Source organism: Salmo trutta, chromosome 40 (genome assembly GCF_901001165.1).
Source record: "Salmo trutta chromosome 40, fSalTru1.1, whole genome shotgun sequence".
NCBI lineage: Eukaryota > Metazoa > Chordata > Actinopteri > Salmoniformes > Salmonidae > Salmo > Salmo trutta.
The window spans coordinates 24,884,180-24,906,151 of NC_042996.1; the positions used below are offsets into that span (position 1 = coordinate 24,884,180).

General features: G+C 43.9%; 1 protein-coding gene across 2 annotated transcripts in view; it reads right to left on the reverse strand.

Annotated features, from left to right (window-relative positions):
- il17rel (interleukin 17 receptor E-like) overlaps window positions 1-20,399 on the reverse strand; it is a 47,394-nt gene extending 26,995 nt beyond the window's left edge. The window contains exons 1-5 of one of the 2 annotated variants that reach the window (XM_029742845.1): window positions 20,079-20,399; window positions 11,655-11,682; window positions 11,057-11,141; window positions 645-754; window positions 246-360 (exon numbers count right to left, since the gene is read on the reverse strand). In XM_029742845.1, the coding sequence (XP_029598705.1) occupies window positions 246-360; window positions 645-713 (184 nt within the window). In that variant the 5' untranslated portion in view covers window positions 714-754; window positions 11,057-11,141; window positions 11,655-11,682; window positions 20,079-20,399. Of the gene's footprint in view, window positions 1-245; window positions 361-644; window positions 755-10,994; window positions 11,142-11,654; window positions 11,683-20,078 lie in introns of both variants that reach the window. The other variant, XM_029742843.1, reaches the window with a different exon arrangement.
- Between the last annotated feature and the right edge of the window lie 1,573 nt (window positions 20,400-21,972).

A 21,972-nucleotide genomic window follows, 5' to 3' on the forward strand; every position in this document is an offset into this window, starting at 1 on the left:
GCGATTTCAATCAATCGGTTGATATTATGGCCACCTAATCATCTCCCTCATTCCTATATCCTCACCTCTACACCATGCTAGCTGATGTGTAGTGAGCGTGCCACACATTGTTGCTGGAAGAGGTGAGTTTCCCCCGTATTATGTAAAGCGCTTTGAGTACCTCAGTTAGTAGAAAGGCTCTATATAAATCCAATCCATTATTAGTATTATTATTATGCACCATTGATCACGGTCCTCATCCTCACCTGGGACTTGGTAAGTGCTTGTCCAGGTGACTCCACAGTAGCTTGGATTTGTCTTTAGAGTGACGTGAACGTATTGACCTGGCCACACCTCAGAGCAGTCATTCTGAACCTCCAACTTGAGAGAGAGAAGGAAAAGAAACAAATAAACATACCAGCCATTACAAGTGTTCTTAAGCCAGGTCCATATCTGTTCCTATCAATAGAGAAGTGTTCTTGCTGCCACAAGCACACATAATGTACAGAAATGTTTTTGCTTGTCTTTGATTAACTAAGTGTAATGTTCACAAAAAAAATATTTATCTGACTGTACCTGTTGTCCCTCCAGTCTCTCTGTAGTAGTGTGTAGTGTAGTAGTTTGTAGTATGGTAGGGTGCATGGTGTGGTAGTGTGCTACTGTACCTGCTGTCCCTCCAGTCTCTCTCTGGCTACTCTGGGGAAGCTGACGAGCCTACAGATTTCCAACATCATCCCTGCGGTAACAGTGCATATGGAGACACCATGGATGTGCTCTGAGGAAAAGTAGTATTAAAAATCACTAGAATGCAAGCTATACAGGGTCAGTACAAGTACCATAATTACAGTGTGTGTGTGTCAGGGTTGGGCTCAATTCAAATAGAATGCAGTCAATTTAGGAAGTTAACAAAAATGACAATTCAATAATCAAAAAAAGTGCTTCTCAATAAATTGAAAAGTAGAAGCTATTTATTTCAAAACTATTTAAATGTCAGAAATGTTTTATGTTTAAATTTTATCAATTCCTGAATTGGCTGCCTTCAACCTGTGTGTGTGTGTGTGAGCGTACGTGCGTGTCACATGCGCTACAGGAAGCAGTGTGACCCTGAATCAAAGGGCCAGATAAGATATTATTGCAGGGGTTTCCCCACTCAGGCCCCCATCTCGCTCTCACCTGTACAGAACTGACTATGGAAGTACATACTGTGGCTCCGTTCATAGTGGTCTATCTGGTTTCAGTGGTATGCTGTTTTCACAACATAGGTTGCATTCCAAAAACTTAACAGACACACCCTTTCCCCTCAGCCCTCAAATTAAGTGGACACTTCTGATGACGTGCCATGACGTCTGACGAGTTTACACTTGCAGGGCGAGGGAGGAAGGAATCATTTTTAAAATGGACCACCTTCGCCCGGAAATTCGTCACTCGTTCGTCCCGCGACGATTGTGTTTCCAGCCACCGGTAGCTTGTGGGTGCTTTTTATGCGCTACAGTCAATAATGATTGCATGTCTACTTATATTAAATATATCATTATTAATATACGCCTACTGTATGATAGCTAGAAAATGAATTAGCTGACTAACGTTAGCCTGCCTAGCTGGAACTTCTGAAGAAGGAAAATGTTTTATTTCTACTATTTCCAAAGGCTAACCAAACAAAAACATGATTACTTTTACGAGAAGTGTTTGTGCATTAGTAGCACAATTTCTAACTTATTTACATTTGTTTTTACTTACACTTGAATGTTGACTCAACATTGACATTGAGGTTTTACGTTTTGGCTGACTTTAATTAGTGGATGTACAAACATCGCGGTTTGAATTATGGGGCGTGTCAGGCCCCAAAGTGTACATAATTATACACTCACAAACTCCATTAAAAACGAAGGTTGATTGACTGTTCTCTCTGCTACCACATGACAAGCGGTACCAGAGCGCCAAGTCTAGGTCCAAGAGGCTTCTAAACAGCTTCTACCCCCTAGCCAAAAGACTCCTGAACATCTAATCAAATGGCCTCCCAGACTACCGGTACCCCCTGTATATAGCCTCACGATTGTTATTTTACTGCTGCTCCTTAATTATTTGTTACTTTTATTTCTTATTTAATTTTTTTAAACTGCATTGTTGGTTAAGGGCTCGTAAGTTACCATTTCACTGTAAGGTCTACACCTGTTGTATTCGGTGCATGTGAGCACCCCAATCTTATAAATCAAAGAATTGCCAGGAAAACACCCAAGTTTCACTGTAGAGGGTAGCTTCAAATGACACCCTATTCCCCATATAGCGCACTATTTCATGGAAAATAGGGTGTCATTTGATAAGCAAACAGAGATTAAGGGTCAGAGTCAATCACATTGACATCCGCATAATGTTATTTTGGTGGTGTAACTACGTTAGAGCTGTCAAATCCACAAGCAGATCGTTGCGTTACCTTTGCGGACACTGCCGTTGGATGCAACATCACCACACCAACTGTAATCCGAATAATCCCATGTCGCCATGTTAGAAATTCATGCAGCTGCGTTACAAGTTCTAACACTCAAATTAGATTGAAGGGCATAAATCCCCCCGATCCAAATTAACAGAATGCTCGGATCAACCCCTGGCCAGAGCGTCCAGTGTGCGCTCTGAACGCTCCGAGAGCAAACACACCTTATATCTGTGTCAATAACGCAAAATGAACTTGTTAACAACCTGTTGTCGTATTCGCATGGCTGTTGTCAATAACCGGAAACAGGCTGTTGTCGGGGGGGGGACCAACTCGACGCCGAAAACTTTTGAACTTTTGAACTCGGATACCTGTGTCAACACCTGCTACCAACTAGGCAGCTAGCTAGCTAGCTAGGTTGCAATGGAGCCCGCTTCGCCTGGAATAGCTAGCAAACATTTCCAGTTTATTACGCTCTTGTCCGGGACAATATTGACAATCCGGGGTTCCAATGAGGCAATTGTTTGCTAGTGGAGGATTACAGGAATGAGGTGGCTATGCTTAGCAAACAAATCTCAATTCTGCGCGAGTTTATGGGGAAAGCGCAAATTGGAACTTTCTTTTTCTCAACTCCTATGACTGGACGCCGCTCAGGCCTGATGGATGTTTCCCTGCCTTGCCATCTGTCCCTATCCAAATGGCCTGTGCTACCTGGAACTTGCCTGCCAAGGAAATCATCTCCATCTGCTTCTCCTCCTCCATCCTGTAGTGAAGTAGAATCCATCCTGTAGCAAGTAGAATGTTCCAATCAACGCTGGTCCCATGTCACAAGTCATGGAAACTGATAGCAGTGGCATGCTGCTAAGAGGATGGGGGTGACTGCGAGAGGTTCGGAGCAGACTGACATAAGGAATAGCTTCGCTGCACTGGTGCCTGACCTACCTGCGCAATCATTGCTGGGATTGTCTGTGACGGCAGTGACTCCGACTACGCTGACTCCAGCAGTGGCTTTGTCGTCAAGTTTGGGGTACGCTATCCTGCTTATCATGGGCCCATGAAAGACTCAACGAATTGTGTGAGGGGTGGGAATGGGCGTATTTCACCATTCCCTTCTCCGGCCATTGTATTGGGCAGTTCAATGGTGAGAAATGTCTCAATCCCTGGAGAAAAAACTGTGTGCTATCAAGGAGCACCAGTACAGGACATCAATAAGCTGATCCCAAACATTTTAAGTCATCATCAGGAAATGTAGAATATCATAGTTCATGTGGGATTCACTGACATTATGAAGGGCAATTCAGAACAGCTGAAGATGGATTTTAAAGAACTGATTGGGTCACTACTTGACACCAACAAACGCCCCATAATATCTGTCCCTCTGCCCTCCCCAAATTGTGGCATTGAACAGTTCAGCAGACTTTTAACCCTCCATAATTGACTACAAGACTACTGCAGCTCTGTGGGTGTAACATTTATTGACAATTTTGATACCTTCTGGAAACAAAGCTCATGTTGTAAATAGGATGGGATCCACCCAAATCATTCAGATCCCGAATCCTTCCACAGCATTTTAAGGCTGCATTGAGACAATTACTTATCAATGATCCAAGCCCAGCTCATTTAATTCCTACCATTGTGCCGCTGAGTTGTCATAATGCTTCAGCAAATGTACATTATCCCAGCGGTGTTGGAAGACACAATGTAAGTAACCTAATTGACGTCCCTCTTACTGCCCTGAATGCCTCTGCTGATCCCACAGCTATTGTATGCAGTAATCTTGTGCCTATGAACCAGAGTGATACTGTTAGCACTGAGGTGGTGTGCCCAAGTAGGAAGTCCACTGTGTGCAGCACTGACATAAATAACATGAGCATGTTTACCTCTGCTAAGCTTCCCAGTAAGCAATAAAAGCAATCAAGCATCCCAGAAAAGTGCTAAAAATAGCCAATGTTAGAACATGTAGCTTAAAACTTCTAACATCTAGGCATTCCGCTAGCGGAACCCCGTTCCGCCAGCGGGACCCCTAGCCAACAGCCAATGGGATCGCATGGCGCGAAATACAAAAACAACTAAAATACCACAATTCAATTTTCTCAAACAATCAACTATTTTACACCATTTTAAAGATAAGACTCTCGTTAATCTAACCACATTGTCCGATTTCAAAAAGGCTTTACAGCGAAAGCAAAACATTAGATTATGGTAGGAGAGTACATAGACACAAATAATCACACAGCCATTTTCCAAGCAAGGGTATATCAAATCAAATCAAATTTATTTATATAGCCCTTCTTACATCAGCTGATATCTCAAAGTGCTGTACAGAAACCCAGCCTAAAACCCCAAACAGCAAGCAATGCAGGTGTAGAAGCACGAAAACAGAAACCGAAAACACAGCAAAATTATGCACTAACCTTTGACGATCTTCATCAGATGACACTCCTAGGACATTATGTTACACAATACATGTATGTTTTGTTCGATAAAGTTCATATTTATATCCAAAAACAGCATTTTACATTGGCGCTTGATGTTCAGAAAATGTATTTCCCACCAAAAACTTCCGGTGAATTTAGAAAAATACTCATCATAAACGTTGACAAAATACAAAACAATTATTTTAAGAATTATAGATAGACTACTCCTTTATGCAACCGCTGTGTCAGATTTTAAAATAGCTTTACGGAGAAAACACATTTTTTAATATTCTGAGTACATAGCTCAGCCATCACGGCTAGCTATTCAGACACCCGCCAACTCGGGGTCACCTAAACTCAGAATTAGTATTAGAAATATTGTATTACCTTTGCTGATCTTCATCAGAATGCACTCCCAGGACTGCTACTTCCACAAAAAAATGTTGTTTTTTTTCGAAATAATCCATATTTATGTCCAAATACCTCCATTTTGTTCGTGCGTTCAGGTCACTATCCAAAGGGTAACGCGCAAGTGCAAATCAAGACACAAAAAGTCAAAATGTTCCATTACCGTACTTAGAAGCATGTCAAACACTGTTTAAAATACATTTTTATGGTATTTTTAACGTAAAATTGCGATAATATTCCAACCAGACAATAGTGTATTCATTCAAGGAGGAAAAGAAAAAACAGCGTGCTCGCGGGAACCCGCATATCCAATCTCTTTGTCCTCAGACAGACCACTCAGAAACTGAGCTCCTATTATCTGCCCAGAGACAGGAGAAGGCTCAATCCACTTTCTGAAGGCTTTAGACAGCCAATGGAAGCCTTAGAAAGTGCAACGTGACAGCACAGATACTGTAGTTTCGAAAGGGACTAGAAAGAAGAACTAAATTTCTCAGATCATTCACTTCCTGGTTGACTTTTTCTCAGGTTTTTGCCTGCCATAAGAGTTCTGTTATACTCACAGACACCATTCAAACAGTTTTAGAAACTTCAGAGTGTTTTCTATCCAACTCTACTAATAATATGCAAATATTTGACACTGGGCCCGAGAAGTAGGCCAGTAATTTGGGTACGTTTTTCATCCGGCCATGAAAATACTGCCCCCTATAGCGAAGAGGTTAAGAAACATTTGATTAGTGTAATGTTAGCTAGCTACATAGTTGTCTTTGTATCAAAGATAAAGGCGTAGTACAGAGTAACTATCGAGGTTAGCTACCCAGCTTCATTTTCAAACAAAGTCAACACCGCAGCCACTGCTAGCTAGCCAACTCTACCAGCTAGCAGTACTGTATCATTTTTAGTCAATAAGATTTTTGCAACGTAAGCTTAACTTTCTGAACATTCGAGATGTGTAGTGCACTTGTGTAGCTAGCAGGACTGACTTTGTGTTAGCTAGCCAACGTTTAATTACTTCTGCGTTATGAAAGGAACTAGACACGGACACGAATGATCCATTGGTAGTTTGTTGTAAGCAAGTATTGGTGCTAACCGTGTGTTATTGGATGCTAGCATGCTAGTTAGCTACGGCGTCCTAGGATACGGTGCACTGGGTGGGTTTCACGGAAGAATACTGTACCAAGTTACCTAGCTGAAAAAACTAAGTTTGAGCCTATTCCTGGAAGCATTGAACCACTGTAGTTTACATTAATTATAATGTCTAAAGTGGAAGTTGGGAAAGTTATATTTGAGTGTTTCAGTGAATGGTTAGTGAGGGAGGCCTTGCTCTCTCGCTTCCCCAGTTGTTTAGTTAATTTTCATTCCAATCTCCTTTGCATTAGCGTAGCCTCTCCTGTAGCCTGTCAACTATCTGTCTGTCTATCCCTGTTCTCTCCTCTCTGCACAGGCCATATAAACGCTTCACACCGCGTGGCAGCTGCCACTCTAACCTGGTGGTCCCAGCGCGCACGACCCACGTGGAGTTCCAGGTCTCCGGCAGCCTCTGGAACTGCCGGTCTGCGGCCAACAAGGCAGAGTTCATCTCAGCCTATGCTACCCTCCAGTCCCTCGACTTCTTGGCGCTGACGGAAACATGGATTACCACAGAAAAAACTGCTACTCCTAATGCTCTCTCCTCGTCTGACCACGTGTTCTCGCATACCCAGAGAGCATCTGCTCAGCGGGGTGGTGGCACTGGAATCCTCATCTCTCCCAAGTGGACATTCTCTCTTTCTCCCCTGACCCATCTGTCTATCTCCTCTGAATTCCATGCTGTCACAGTCACTAGCCCATTCAAGCTTAACATCCTTATCATTTATCGCCCTCCAGGTTCCCTTGGAGAGTTCATCAATGAGCTTGACGCCTTGATAAGTTCCTTTCCTGAGGATGGCTCACCCCTCACAGTCCTGGGTGACTTTAACCTCCCCACGTCTACCTTTGACTCATTTCTCTCTGCCTCCTTCTTTCCACTCCTCTCCTCTTTTGACCTCACCCTCTCACCGTCCCCCCTACTCACAAGGCAGGCAACACGCTTGACCTCATCTTTAGTAGATGCTGTTCTTCTACTAATCTCACTGCAACTCCCCTCCAAGTCTCCGACCACTACCTTGTATCCTTTTCCCTCTTGCTCTCCTCCAACACTACTCACTCTGCCCCTACTCAGATGGTATTGCGCCGTCGCAACCTTATCTCTCTCTCCTGCTACTCTTTCCTCTTCCATCCCATCATCTCCTCCCTCTGCTCAATCCTTCTCCAACCAATCTCCTGATTCTGCTTCCTCAACCCTCCTCTCCTCCCTTTCTGCATCCTTTGACTCTCTATGTCCCCTATCCTCCCGGCCGGCTCAGTCCTCCCCCCTGCTCCGTGGCTTGATGACTCATTGCGAGCTCACAGAACAGGGCTCCGGGCAGCCGAGCGGAAATGGAGGAAAACTAGCCTCCCTGCGGACCTGGCATCTTTTCACTCCCTCCTCTCTACATTTTCTTCCTCTGTTTCTGCTGCTAAAGCCACTTTCTACCACTCTAAATTCCAAGCATCTGCCTCTAACCCTAGGAAGCTCTTTGTCACCTTCTCCTCCCTCCTGAATCCTCCTCCCCCCACCTCTCTGCGGATGACTTTGTCAACCATTTTGAAAAGAAGGTTGACGACATTCGATCCTCGTTTGTTAAGTCAAATGACACCGCTGGTCCTGCTCATGTTGCCCTACCCTATGCTTTGACCTCTTTCTCCCCTCTCTCCAGATGAAATCTTGCGACTTGTGACAGCCGGACGCCCAACAACCTGCCCGCTTGACACTATCCCCTCCTCTCTTCTCCAGACCATTTCCGGAGACCTTCTCCCTTACCTCACCTCGCTCATCAACTCATCCTTGACCGCTGGCTACGTCCCTTCCGTCTTCAAGAGAGCGAGAGTTGCACCCCTTCTCAAAAAACCTACACTCGATCCCTCCGATGTCATCAACTACAGACCGGTATCCCTTCTTTCTTTTCTCTCCAAAACTCTTGAGCGTGCCGTCCTTGGCCACCTCTCTTGCTATCTCTCTCAGAATGACCTTCTTGATCCAAATCAGTCAGGTTTCAAGACTGGTCATTCAATTGAGACTGCTCTTCTCTGTGTCACGGAGGCTCTCCACACTGCTAAAGCTAACTCTCTCTCCTCTGCTCTCATCCTTCTAGACCTATCTGCTGCCTTTGATACTGTGAACCATCAGATCCTCCTCTCCACCCTCTCCGAGTTGGGCATCTCCGGCGCGGCTCACTCTTGGATTGCGTCCTACCTGACAGGTCGCACCTACCAGGTGGCATGGCGAGAATCCGTCTCCGCACCACGTGCTCTCACCACTGGTGTCCCCCAGGGCTCAGTTCTAGGCCCTCTCCTATTCTCGCTATACACCAAGTCACTTGGCTCTGTCATATCCTCACATGGTCTCCCCTATCATTGCTACGCAGACGACACACAATTCATCTTCTCCTTTCCCCCTTCTGATAACCAGGTGGCGAATCGCATCTCTGCATGTCTGGAAGACATATCAGTGTGGATGACGGATCACCACCTCAAGCTGAACCTCGGCAAGACGGAGCTGCTCTTCCTCCCGGGGAAGGACTGCCCGTTCCATGATCTCGCCATCACGGTTGACAACTCCATTGTGTCCTCCTCCCAGAGTGCTAAGAGCCTTGGCGTGACCCTGGACAACACCCGTTCGTTCTCCGCTAACATCAAGGCGGTGACCCGATCCTGTAGGTACATGCTCTACAACATTCGTAGAGTACGACCCTGCCTCACACAGGAAGCAGCACAGGTCCTAATCCAGGCACTTGTCATCTCCTGTCTGGATTACTGCAACTCGCTGTTGGTGGGGCTCCCTGCCTGTGCCATTAAACCCCTACAACTCATCCAGAACGCCGCAGCCCGTCTGGTGTTCAACCTTCCCGAGTTCTCTCACATCACCCCGCTCCTCCGCACACTCCACTGGCTTCCAGTTGAAGCTCGCATCTGCTATAAGACCATGGTGCTTGCATACGGAGCTGTGAGGGGAACGGCACCTCCGTACCTTCAGGCTCTGATCAGTCCCTACATCCAAACAAGGGCACTGCGTTCATCACTTCTGGCCTGCTGGCCCCCCTACCTCTGCGGAAGCACAGTTCCCGCTCAGCCCCGTCAAAACTGTTCGCTGCTCTGGCACCCCAATGGTGGAACAAGCTCCCTCACGACGCCAGGACAGCGGAGTCAATCACCACCTTCCGGAGACACCTGAAACCCCACCTCTTTAAGGAATACCTGGGAAAGGATAAATGAATCCTTCTAACCCACCCCCCCCCCAAAAAAAAAAATATATATATAGATGTACTATTGTAAAGTGGTTGTTCCACTGGATATCATAAGGTGAATGCACCAATTTGTAAGTCACTCTGGATAAGAGCGTCTGCTAAATGACGTAAATGTAAATGTAAATGCAAACAAGGTTCATGAAATCAATAATTTACTAGCAACAGATGATTTTCATATTCTGACACCCTCTGAAACTCACTAAGATAATACCTTTAATGTTACAGTGGTAGCAATACATGGTTATGAGATCTACAGAAAAGACAGAAATGCCAAAGGTGGAGTTGTGGCGGTTTATCTTCAGAGCAACATTCCTATCAAGCTTAGAGAGGATCTCATGTTAAATACTGTTGAAGTAATATGGCTACAGGTTCATCTGCCTCACCTAAAGCCTATTCTGGTGGGAAGCTGCTATAGACCACCAAGTGCTAACAGTCAGTATCTGGATAACTTGTGTAATGCTTGATAATGTATGTGATATCAACAGAGAGGTATATTTTCTGGGCGATTTACATGTTGACTGGCTTTCATCAGTCTGCCCACTCAAGAGAAAGCTTCAAACTGTAACCTGGTTTAGGTATTCAGTCAATCAGTCAACCTACCAATCAGGATACTGCCTTGTAGGCTGTTTCATATGTAAGGCTCTGCAGATAGCCTTCAATGCAACATTCTGAAATCAGCCTCTGAGGCTACTATTGAATCTGATCACCCTGCAAGGAATAGAGCTCACCCCCTGGATTAGATGTGCATCTGCCTATAAATTACTTTGACAGCTAATATGCCTGCAAGGAGCATTACCTATGAAACAGCCTATGAGGCAGCATCCTGATTTATCAGCCTCTAAGGCTAAAATGTAATCTGATCAGCCTATCAGGAATGGAGCTCACCCACTGTAAATGCAAATTATCCACAAAACACGGTGTCCCTTAAAATACACATATCTGTTATGCAAGCTAACAACCAGCATAGATAACAAGCTAGCTTACTAGCTAACAAGACTACCTAGCTAACTCACAAGACTAGCCAAGTTAGCTGTGTGGTTCTTTGCATGCAATGGCTCTGGTCTTTGAGGCAGCATGCAGCCCGGGAGACAGTGCTGGCTCAGGCATTGTTCAGGGCTTACATGCCCCGCATTGCGATCAATGCAGCCATAGGGCTCCTTGATGAAGTGGTTGTCGTGCACCTGAACAAATTCATGGATAATGATACTTTTGATTGTCTCGTGATCTTGACATGTAGTGATAATGAGTATATAGTGATAATGAGATAAATTAGTTATTATCTTGACATAACAATGGACCAATTTTTTTAATATGTCCTCTCTGGACTTCCCTTAAATCCTTGATGTTCACAAGGCAGAAAATAATTCTACATAAAATCTCAAAATAGAGAGCCCAACCTACCACTGAGCTGAAGAGCAGTGTGAACTCGAAAGTGAAGAGAGCACTTCTGTTTCCCCTCACACCTCATCACTGTGGACAGGCTGACGTTGTGGAAGACAACACTGGTGTTGAGGCCTGCTTTCTGGGTCCTGCACGGGGCAAAGGAATCTGTATGGGGAAACAGGAGGTTAAAGTCAGTGGATGTATTCAAGTTCAATCTTTTTTCCATAAAAGATTCATTGGAAATCTTACTCACATTCAAAATAGCAAACCTTTCAGGACAAATGTATACAAATATACAACAACCAGCAATATCCAATAGCCAGCAATGTAATGACAAGAAAGGAGTCAACTTTACTCATACTTCATGCCAAAGCCCTGACTACTACTTTATCAGATGATAGATATCAAATCAAATTTTAGTATACTTGGACTATGACTACTGTACTGTATGGGGGGTCCATGCTTCAATGAACAAACCTGCAAAAGTTGTATCACTCAGACCACCCATACCACAAACATTGGAACTGGATCCTTGTATTGTAAATGTATTTCAGACATCAATTTATATCTGATCACAGGACCATCAGAGATTTACCATAGTGTCATTGTCAACACAATCAAGCACACACACAGAGTATAACAACATTGTTTGTAATGGGTATATTGTAATGCACTCACAGTGGGTTTTACTTTTGCATTGGAGGCCCTGCAGAGAGAAGATGAAAGACACTGTAAGATGTTTATTTATGCACTTGATATACACTTTATACTACTTATACACATTATACACTTAACAGAGTACTCACAACCCCAGCTGTGCAGTACAAACAAAAAAGCCCAGCTGGCCACTATTCCAGCTAACAATTCTAGGGAAAGAGTAAGTTTTTGTAACGTTACCGTAATGTTGCCCTAATGTTTGAGTGTCCAGTTTTCCATTAGTTAGGGGTGCATTATGTAAGCAAAAACCTTCTGAGAAACTTTTTAGCATGTTTGTGTTAGAACATTCCCTCAATGTCAAACAGAACTTATCTAGAATGTGGTTACAATGTTCAGAATATGCTCAGAATATACAACAATGTTCTAGACGCGTTTCATGGAAGTTTCAAGAACATTTGCGTCCAGTTTTCTAAGGGTTAGGAGAATATTGCAGGAACATTTGTGTATCAGTTGTCAGGACATCGCCTGATTGTCCCAAAGAAAAGTTCTCCCCCCCAAAAATGTAATTACACATTGTTGCTGTTGCCAAGCCCATCAAGGCCCTGATTGGTGAACCAATGATCCATTCACAGCTCTTTTTGTCTGTTGGCAAGGTTATGGATACTGACACACACAATGCTTTTCACTTACATATTTGACAAACACGATTACATTGTGCATGTTCATTTATACAGTCATTATTATTCAACATGTTCTCACCTGAGATTTGAACTCATAACAGTTCACACCATTCAGATCTTTTTTATGTTACCCTGCCTGTCAGTTATCAGTTAATTTGACTATTCTCTCATCTTTTACTTATTTCCAACAATTTAAGGGCTTTCTCTATTCTGCCCTACAAAAGCAAAATGCAGTAACTTGGAATTTGGTTAAAAATCTTTGATCTGTTGTATTGGCCAGGTACAGTATATTATCTGATAAATGTGGTATTTAGTTTCCTGACACAAGAACAAGCCAGTTGATCAGAATACATCATGGTATCAGAAATTGCGGTCTGCCTGGAAAGAAAAATACTTTGAAGTCAGGGGAGTCATCCTACTCTCATTCTTAGCAATATATGTTAATGTCATTATTTGGCAACAGTTACAACACACCTATCTGATCGAATTAAAATGGGTTTCTCATTCTAGATAGATGAGCATCTAAAAGAAAACTCTTGTCTTTTTGAAATCCACACCACATGTAGGACAAACGTGTCTGATTAGGAATCACATCAGCTTTCATCATTGCATTTCTAGCTGTAGCATTCCTAATTTGTTGCCGAAACATGGCCTAGGTGGTAGTGTTGCTTCTAACAGAAACGAACCCAGAACATGGTTGCCATACTCTCAGAAATGTTTATTTACATGTAGGTAGCATGTCTGTGCTTTCTCACATTTGCCATTTAAGCAATGATGATGCCAGTTATTGTCACGACTTCCTCCGAAGTCGGTCCCTCTCCATGTTCGGTGGTCGACGTCACCGGTCTTCTAGCCATCGCCGATCCACCTTTAATTTTCCATTTGTTTGTCTTGTCTTCCCACACACCTGGTTTCAATTTCATCATTACACGTTGTGTACTTAAGCTTCTGTTCCCCCACATGTCCTTGTTCGGAATTGTTTATCCTCTCTAGGGTATGTGGCACGATATTCAAATACCTTAGAAATGCTATTACTTCAATTTCTCAAACATATGACTATTTTACACCATTTTAAAGACAAGACTCTCGTTAATCTAACCACACTGTCCGATTTCAAAAAGGCTTTTCAACGAAAGCAAAACATTAGATTGTCAGCAGAGTACCCAGCCAGAAATAATCAGACACCCATTTTTCAAGCTAGCATATAATGTCACAAAAAAAAAAAAAACACAGCTAAATGCAGCACTAACCTTTGATGATCTTCATCAGATGACACTCCTAGGACATTATGTTATACAATACATGCATGTTTTGTTCAATCAAGTTCATATTTATATCAAAAACCAGCTTTTTACATTAGCATGTGACGTTCAGAACTAGCATACCCACCGCAAACTTCCGGTGAATTTACATTTTTACATTTACATTTTAGTCATTTAGCAGACGCTCTTATCCAGAGCGACTTACAGTAGTGAATGCATACATTTCATAAATTTTTATTTTTTCGTACTCAGGATAAACGTTCACAAAAAACATAACAATTATTTTAAGAATTATAGATACAGAACTCCTTTATGCAATTGTCCCGGCTGTATGACGCAGAGGAGCGGCCCATGGATTCCACTCCCATACTCCCCGCCTCTTGCCTGGTGGCGCCAGTAGTGTGGGAGCTGGACGCAGACATTGAGCAGGCGTTACGTGCAGAGCCCGCTCCCGTCCAGTGTCCCGCTGGGCATCTGTACGTCCCCTCTGCTGTTCGTGACCGGTTGATCTATTGGGTCCACACATCACCCTCCTCTGGTCGTCCTGGGATCGGTCAGACAGTGCGCAGTCTGAGCTGGAGGTACTGGTGGCCTACCTTGGCTAAGGACGTGAGGGTTTATGCTTCCTCCTGCTCGGTGTGCGCCCAGTGTAAGGCTCCTAGGCACCTGCCCAGAGGGAAGCGACATCCCTTACCCGTTCCACAACGGCCTTGGTTGCACCTGTCGGTGGATTTTCTAACTGATCTCCCCCCTCACAGGTTAACACCGCGATCCTGGTCCTTGTGGATCGGTTCGCGAAGTCCTGTCGTCTCCTCCCTCTGCCCGGTGTCCCTAAGGCCCTACAGACTGCTGAGGCCTTGTTTACGCACGTCTTCTGGCACTACGGGGTGCCTGAGGATATAGTGTCTGATCGAGGTCCACAATTCACGCCGAGGGTCTGGAAGGCGTTCGTGGAACGTCTGGGGGTCTCGATCAGCCTTACTTCAGGGTTTCACCCCGAGAGTAATGGGCAGGTGGAGAGAGTAAACCAGGATGTGGGCAGGTTTCTGCGGTCCTATTGCCAGGACCGGCCGGGGGAACGGGCGGCGTTCGTGCCCTTAGCCGAGATGGCACAGAACTCGCTTCGCCACTCCTCCACTAACCTCTCTCCTTTCCAGTGCATACCAGCCGGTGCTAGCGCCTTGGCATCAGAGTCAGACCGAGGCTCCTGCGGTGGATTACTGGTTCAGGCGTGCGGAGGAGACATGGGAAGTTGTCCGTGTTCACCTTCAGCGGGCCGTGCTGCGTTAAAAAGAGAACACAGACCGGCACCGCTGTGAGACCCCAGTGCATTTTTGGGGGGGACACATACAGTGCATTCGGAAAGTATTCAGACCCTTGACTTTTTCCACATTTTGTTACGTTACATCCTTATTCAAAAATGTATTAAATAGTTTTTTTTACCCTCATCAATCTACACCTAATACTCCATAATGACAAAGCAAAAAAAGGTTTAGATTTTTGGGCAAAAATAAATTTACATTTACATAAGTATTCAGACCCTTTACCCACTACTTCGTTTGAAGCATCTTTGGCTGCGATTACAGCCTCGAGTCTTAGGTATGACTCTACAAGCTTGACACACCTGTATTTGGGGAGTTTCTCCCATTCTTCTCTGCAGATAATCTCAAGCTCCTTTCAGGCTGGATGGGGAGCGTTGCTGCACAGCTATTTTCAGGTCTCTCCAGAGATGTTCGATCGGGTTCAAGTTTGTGCTCTGGTGGGGCCACTCAAGGACACTCAGAAACTTGTCCCTAAGCCACTCCACCAGGGCACTGTGTGCTTAGGGTCGTTGTCCTGTTGGAAGGTGAACCTTCGCCCACAGTCTGAGGTCCTGAGTGCTCTGGAGCAAGTTTTCATCAAGGATCTCGCTGTACTTTGCTCCGTTCATCTTTCCCTCGATCATGACTAGTCTCTCAGTCCCTGTTGCTGAAAAACATCCCCACAGCATGATGCTGCCACCACTATGCATCACCGTAGGGATTGTGCCAGGTTTACACCAGACGTGACGCTTGGCATTCAGGCCAAGGAGTTCAATTTTGGTTTGATCTGACCAGAGAGACTTTAGGTGCCTTTTGGCAAACTCTGAGCAGGCTGGCATATGCCTTTTTACTGAGGAGTGGCTTCCGTCTGGCCATTCTACCATAAAGGCCTGATTGGTGGAGTGTTGCAGAAATGGTTGTCCCTCTGGAAGGTTCTCCCATCTCCACAGAGGAACTCTGGAGCTCTGTGAGAGTGACCATCAGGTTTTTGGTCACCTCTCTGACCGAAGCCCTTCTCCTCCGATTGCTCAGTTTGGCTGGGCGGGCAGCCAGCTCTAGGAAGAGTCTTGATGGTTCTAAACGTCTTCCATTTAAGAATGATGGAGGCCACTGTGTTGTTGGGGACCTTCAATGCTGCAGAAATGTTTTGGTACCCTTCCCCAGATCTGTGCCTCGAGACAGTCCTGTGTTGGAGCTCTACAGAAAATTCCTTCGACCTTATGGCTTGATTTTTGCTCTGGCATGGACTGTCAACTGTTGGACCTTATATAGATAGGTGTGTGCCTTTCCAAATCATGTCCAATCAATTGAATTTGCCACAGGTGTACTCCAATCAAGTTGTAGAAACGTCTCAAGGATGATCAATGGAAACAGGATGCACCTGAGCTCAATTTTGAGTCTCATAGCAAAGGGTCTGAATACTTATGTAAATCCAATTAGCATAATAATAAAAATCCCCATCAAAATCGGTCAGTTTAAACTACAGATATGTTTTTTTGCATGGACTGCATCTCAATCTATAGCCCCTGCCGATAGCCTGGTCTCATAAACTAGACGTAACATAGTAAACTGAAATCTGGGACTCTCAAATTAGTATGATACGTTACATTTGGTATGGTTAAATAAGACAGATGGTTCCTTAAGGCAAAAACAAGAGAAGGATGGATGGGTGTGTGTGTGTATAACAGCGAACGTCTAGCAACCCAAAGGTTGTGAGTTCAAATCTGATCACAGATAACTTTTGCATTTTAGGTCATTAGCAACTTTGCAACTAAACTCAGCAAAAAAAGAAATGTCCCTTTTTCAGGACCCTGTTTTTCAAAGATAATTTGTAAAAATCAAAATAACTTCAAAGATCTTCATTGTAAAGGGTTTAAACACTGTTTCCCATGCTTGTTCAATGAACCATAAACATTAATTAATGAATTAAAATTAATGAACATGCACCTGTGAAATGGTCGTTAAGACACTAACAGCTTACAGACGGTAGGGAATTATGGTCACAGTTATGAAAACTTAAGACACTAAAGAGGCCTTTCTACTGACTCTGAAGAACACCAAAAGAAAGATGCCCTGGGTCCCTGCTTATCTGCGTGAACGTGCCTTAGGCATTATGGAAGGAGGCATGAGGACTGCAGATGTGGCCAGGGCAATAAATTGCAATGTCCGTACTGTGAGATGCCTAAGACAGCACTACAGGGAGACAGGACGGACAGCTGATTGTCCTCGCAGTGGCAGACCACGTGTAACAACACCTGGACAGGATCTGTACATCTGAACATCACACCTGTGGGACAGGTACAGGATGGCAACAACAACTGCCCGAGTTACACCAGTAACGCACAATCTCTCCATCAGTGCTCAGACTGTCCGCAATAGGCTGAGAGAGGCTGGACTGAGGGCTTGTAGGCCTGTTGTAAGGCAGGTCCTCACCAGACATCACCGGCAACAACGATGCCTATGGGCACAAACCCACCATCGCTGGACAAGACTGGACTGGCAAAAAGTGCTCTTCACTGACGAGTCGAGGTTTTGTCTCGGATTCGCGTTTATCGTCGAAGGAATGAGCGTTACACTGAGGCCTGTACTCTGGAGCGGGATTGATTTGGAGGTGGAGTGGCCGTCATGGTCTGGGGCGGTGTGTCACAGCATCTGAGTGAGCGTGTTGTCATTGCAGGCAATCTCAACGCTGTGCGTTACAGGTTAAGACATCCTCCTCCCTCATGTGGTACCCTTCCTGCAGGCTCATCCTGACATGACCCTCCAGCATGACAATGCCACCAGCCATACTGCTCGTTCTGTGTGTGATTACTTGCAGACAGGAATGTCAGTGTTCTGCCATGGCCAGCGAAGTGCCCGGATCTCAATCCCATTGAGCACGTCTGGGACCTGTTGGATCGGAGGGTGAGGGCTAGGGCCATTCCCCACAGAAATGTCCGGGAACTTGCAGGTGCCTTGGTGGAAGAGTGGGGTAACATCTCACAGCAAGAACTGGCAAATCTGGTGCAGTCCATGAGGAGGAGACGCACTGCAGTACTTAATGCAGCTGGTGGCCACACCAGATACTGACTGTTACTTTTGATTTTGACCCCTCCTTTTTTCAGGGACACATTATTCAATTTCTGTTAGTCACATGTCTGTGGAACTTGTTCAGTTTATGTCTCAGTTGTTGAGTCTTATGCTCATACAAATATTTACACATGTTAAGTTTGCTGAAAATAAACACAGTTGACAGTGAGAGGATGTCTACCAACTGGTCTCGTGTGGCTCAGTTGGTAGAGCATGGTGTTTGCAACACCATGGTTATGGGTTCGATTCCCACGGGGGACCAGTATGGAGAAAAAAATGTATGAAATGTATGCGTTTACTACTGTAAGTTGCTCTGGATAAGAGCGTCTGCTAAAGTGTAGACGTTTGTTTTTTTGCTGAATTTACTTAGCATGTTAGCTAACACTTCCCCTAACCCTTTAACCTAACTTCTAAACTCTAACCCCTAACCCTCAACCCTAGCCTAGCTAACGTGAGCCAACTAGCTAACTTTAGCCATCTAGCTAGAATTCGTAACATATCATACGTTTTGCAAATTAGTAACGTATAGAACTTTTTGCTAATTCCTAAAGTATTTTACATTTTGCAAATTGTAATTCGTAACATATCATACAAAATGGTCGATGGACATTTGCTAATTAATACATAACATTTGAAATGTAACATATCATACTAAAGGAGGTCGCACAGATTTACATAATATAATAATACGACATTTTCTGAGACCAGCATCTGCTGTGAAAGTTGGCAGTGCTTATGTGGTGTTTTTCAGACCATGAGACATCCCGAAACTCGGTCATTCTCACAAAAACGTGTGTAGCATCTGAATGGAAATACCCCTCTATGGAATGATGAGACTCTCATGAACATGATGGTGTTCTTCGTTTTGGTCTACAACCCCCACAAGCATCACGGGACTTGTCTGATATAGGAGGATGGGCTCATTGTATCGGATGGAATGGAATTAATGGAACGGAGTCAAATGTGGTTTCCATATGTTTGATGTGTTTGATAGTGTTCCATTTATTCCATTCCAGCCATTGCAATGAGCCTGTCCTCCTATAGCTCCTCCCATCAGCATCTGATGCAAACATAGACAGAAAGTATCAAGGCTAACAGAGGAGTATACTCAAAGCAGGATCAATGAGTTAGCCAGATAACATTGACAAGCAACCATAAATAACTATTTTATAGCTCATATTCTTGATGATGAATGTTGGGATCACAAAATCAACCAAATTTGTTAGCGGTGCTAATACAGATGTAAGATCTTAATTTGACCCAGTTTGCTACAGTACAGCAGGAAAATAGTCCTGCAGCAACAGGAAATTTTAATTATTAGATGGATTATAATTCATGGACATTTTTTTTAGCGGTTGATACATTTTTTGTTTGGGCAAAACAAGTCTGACATTTTAAAGTGGAAATTATTTATTTCATATAAATATATTATATAAAGATTTTTTTTAAACCCAGCTACCCTTAAGTATTTATTTCATATAAATATATTATATAAAGATTTTTTTTAAACCCAGCTACCCTTTCAAAGCCTCCCGCGACCCAATTTGGGTCTCCAACCTCCAGTTGAGAATCTATCCAGTGGGTGATATAGGGTTGTTTTGTAATATTTACACTACATCACAATATTAAAGTTTCAAATGGTCAACACACCTAAGTGATAACTCTTCATGTTCTACACTCAGCCACTGTGTTTCACTGTATTAAATGTAAAAGTTCAGTCAGAGTATAGTCAGAGCCACTGCTAAATGAAGTGATAAACTCTAATGGTGTAACAACTCTACAGAATCATTATAATCCTTTACTTTGTTTGGTTGCCATGGTTGCTCAGAATATATGGGGAATGTGATATCAAGGTTCTATTATATGCAAGAGAGTAAATATGATACACTGATACTACAACCTATTGGTCATGATATGACAAACACTACTCTAACTTCTGACTATTGTTAACAGTAGAGTATCCTCTGTTTGTAGTTAAACTATAGTCAGTTTTTAGAAGCAATAGTAATAATAGTAATAATATTAGCAGTAGTATTCAAAGTGATAGCAGCTATGCTGCTCATAGACACTTGAGAAGTGTTTGAAACAGAAACAGTGTTTCCTCAGAAAGATACAGGAAGAGTGATTTCCTACCTTGGAGCATCTGGTTTTACATTCTTGGATCCTCTCCATTCCTTCCCCTTGGGCCAGAGAGAGCCCATAGAGAGACACCATCAATATAATAGTTGAAATCATCTTCTTCACTCCTAGTCCTGCGACCTCACTGTAGTTCTGAAGTCTGTTCAAAGTTTGGTTGGGAGATGTCCTCTTTCAGGTATGCTGGTTTGGTTTTGTACTCTAGCTGTGTGAGGCAGGTGGCTGGTCTGTAGCTAACCCTGTCTGTCACTGTGCCTGTTCCAGTAAGTGATGGTTGTAGTGTAGTAGATGGTTCACAGACAAGAGAGACAGAAGCCCCACAGATGACAAGTAGGGTGATGATTGCATTTTAAATAGAGGGAAACCTAGAGCCTGCCCACAAGGTTCTCTCTCTCTCTCTCTCTCTCTCTCTCTCTCTCTCTCTCTCTCTCTCTCTCTCTCTCTCTCTCTCTCTCTCTCTCTCTCTCTCTCTCTCTCTCTCTCTCTCTCTCTCTCTCTCTCTCTCTCTCTCTCTCTCTCTCTCTCTCTCTCTCTCTCTCGTTCGCACTGGTACTCTCAACCACTTAATTGTTTGAAATCTGATTTCTTGGAAACATTTCAAGACACTCTAGGCAATGCCCAGGTATATTGGTGAGAGCTTAAGACAATATTGTGCAATGTATCAAGGTGGGGCAGCTTTGAGTATTTTTTTCTGTCAACAGAATTATTGCCTTCGTGGTCCTAAAGAAAGTATTGCCTTCAGAGTCAAATATTTTATGGGCTACATGCAGTACCTAGTATTAGTACTGCTATGTGTACTTAGTCCAAAATATGTTACAGTATTGCTATTGTAAGAAAATCAAACATACAGTAATTCATCATACAACAAAACTATAGATTGTAATTTGTCCATGAAATGTAATGTTTGTGCATTGCCATTATGAATAGACAGGTGACATAATCTGCACGTGAGGAATTTGTAATGTTTGTGAAGGAAGTGATCTGAGGAGTGTGGAAACATTCCACACAGTACACATACAGTACCTACACTGCACTGTATCAATGTTGCTATGTCCACAGTAATCTCAGTTAACCCAGAACTAAAATTTTGCGTCATTTGTACCATTTATGTTTACGTATTCTGTCCACGAGAGATTATGTCTGCAGTGCCATTTTTCCATTTCACAACAAATGTTTGTATCATAGAGGAAAATGCCTGTTACATCCTGAGACATCTGTTTTTACTGTAGGTTTAGTATAGACCACATTTATAGAAAAGAGCATGAAAAGGTCCTCCCGAGTGGCGCAGCTGTCTAACACACTGCATTGCAGTGCTTGAGGCGTCACTACAGAACCTGGTTTGATCCTGGGCTGTGTCGTAGCTGTCCGAGACCGGGAGATCCATGAAGCGGCGCAAAATTGGCCCAGCGTCGTCCGGGTTAGGGGAGGGTTTGGCCAGCTGGGATGTCCTTGTCCCATCGTGCTCTAGCGACTCCTGTGGTGGGCCGGGCGCATGCAGACATGGTCACCAGTGGTGCAGTGTTTCCTCTGACACATTGGTGCAGCTGACTTCCGGGTTAAGCGAGCAGTGTGTCAAGAAGCAGTGTGGCTTGGCAGGGTTGTGTTTTGGAGGATGCATGGCTCTCGACCTTCATCTCCCGAGTCCATACGGGAGTTGCAGCGATGGGACAAGACCGTAACTACCAATTGGGGAGAAAAAGGGGTAAATAAAATGTTTAAATGTATGAAAGAAAAGAGAGCAAAAGATGGTCCTAGTACACAGGACTGTATTGTTTGCTGTGTGCAACTTGACAGGAAAGACCACTGAAAAACTGTGAAGTTTGTAAAGAGCAAACCAATTATCTTCCATTACTGAAATGCCACCACCAATCAGAACCATATACAGAGATAT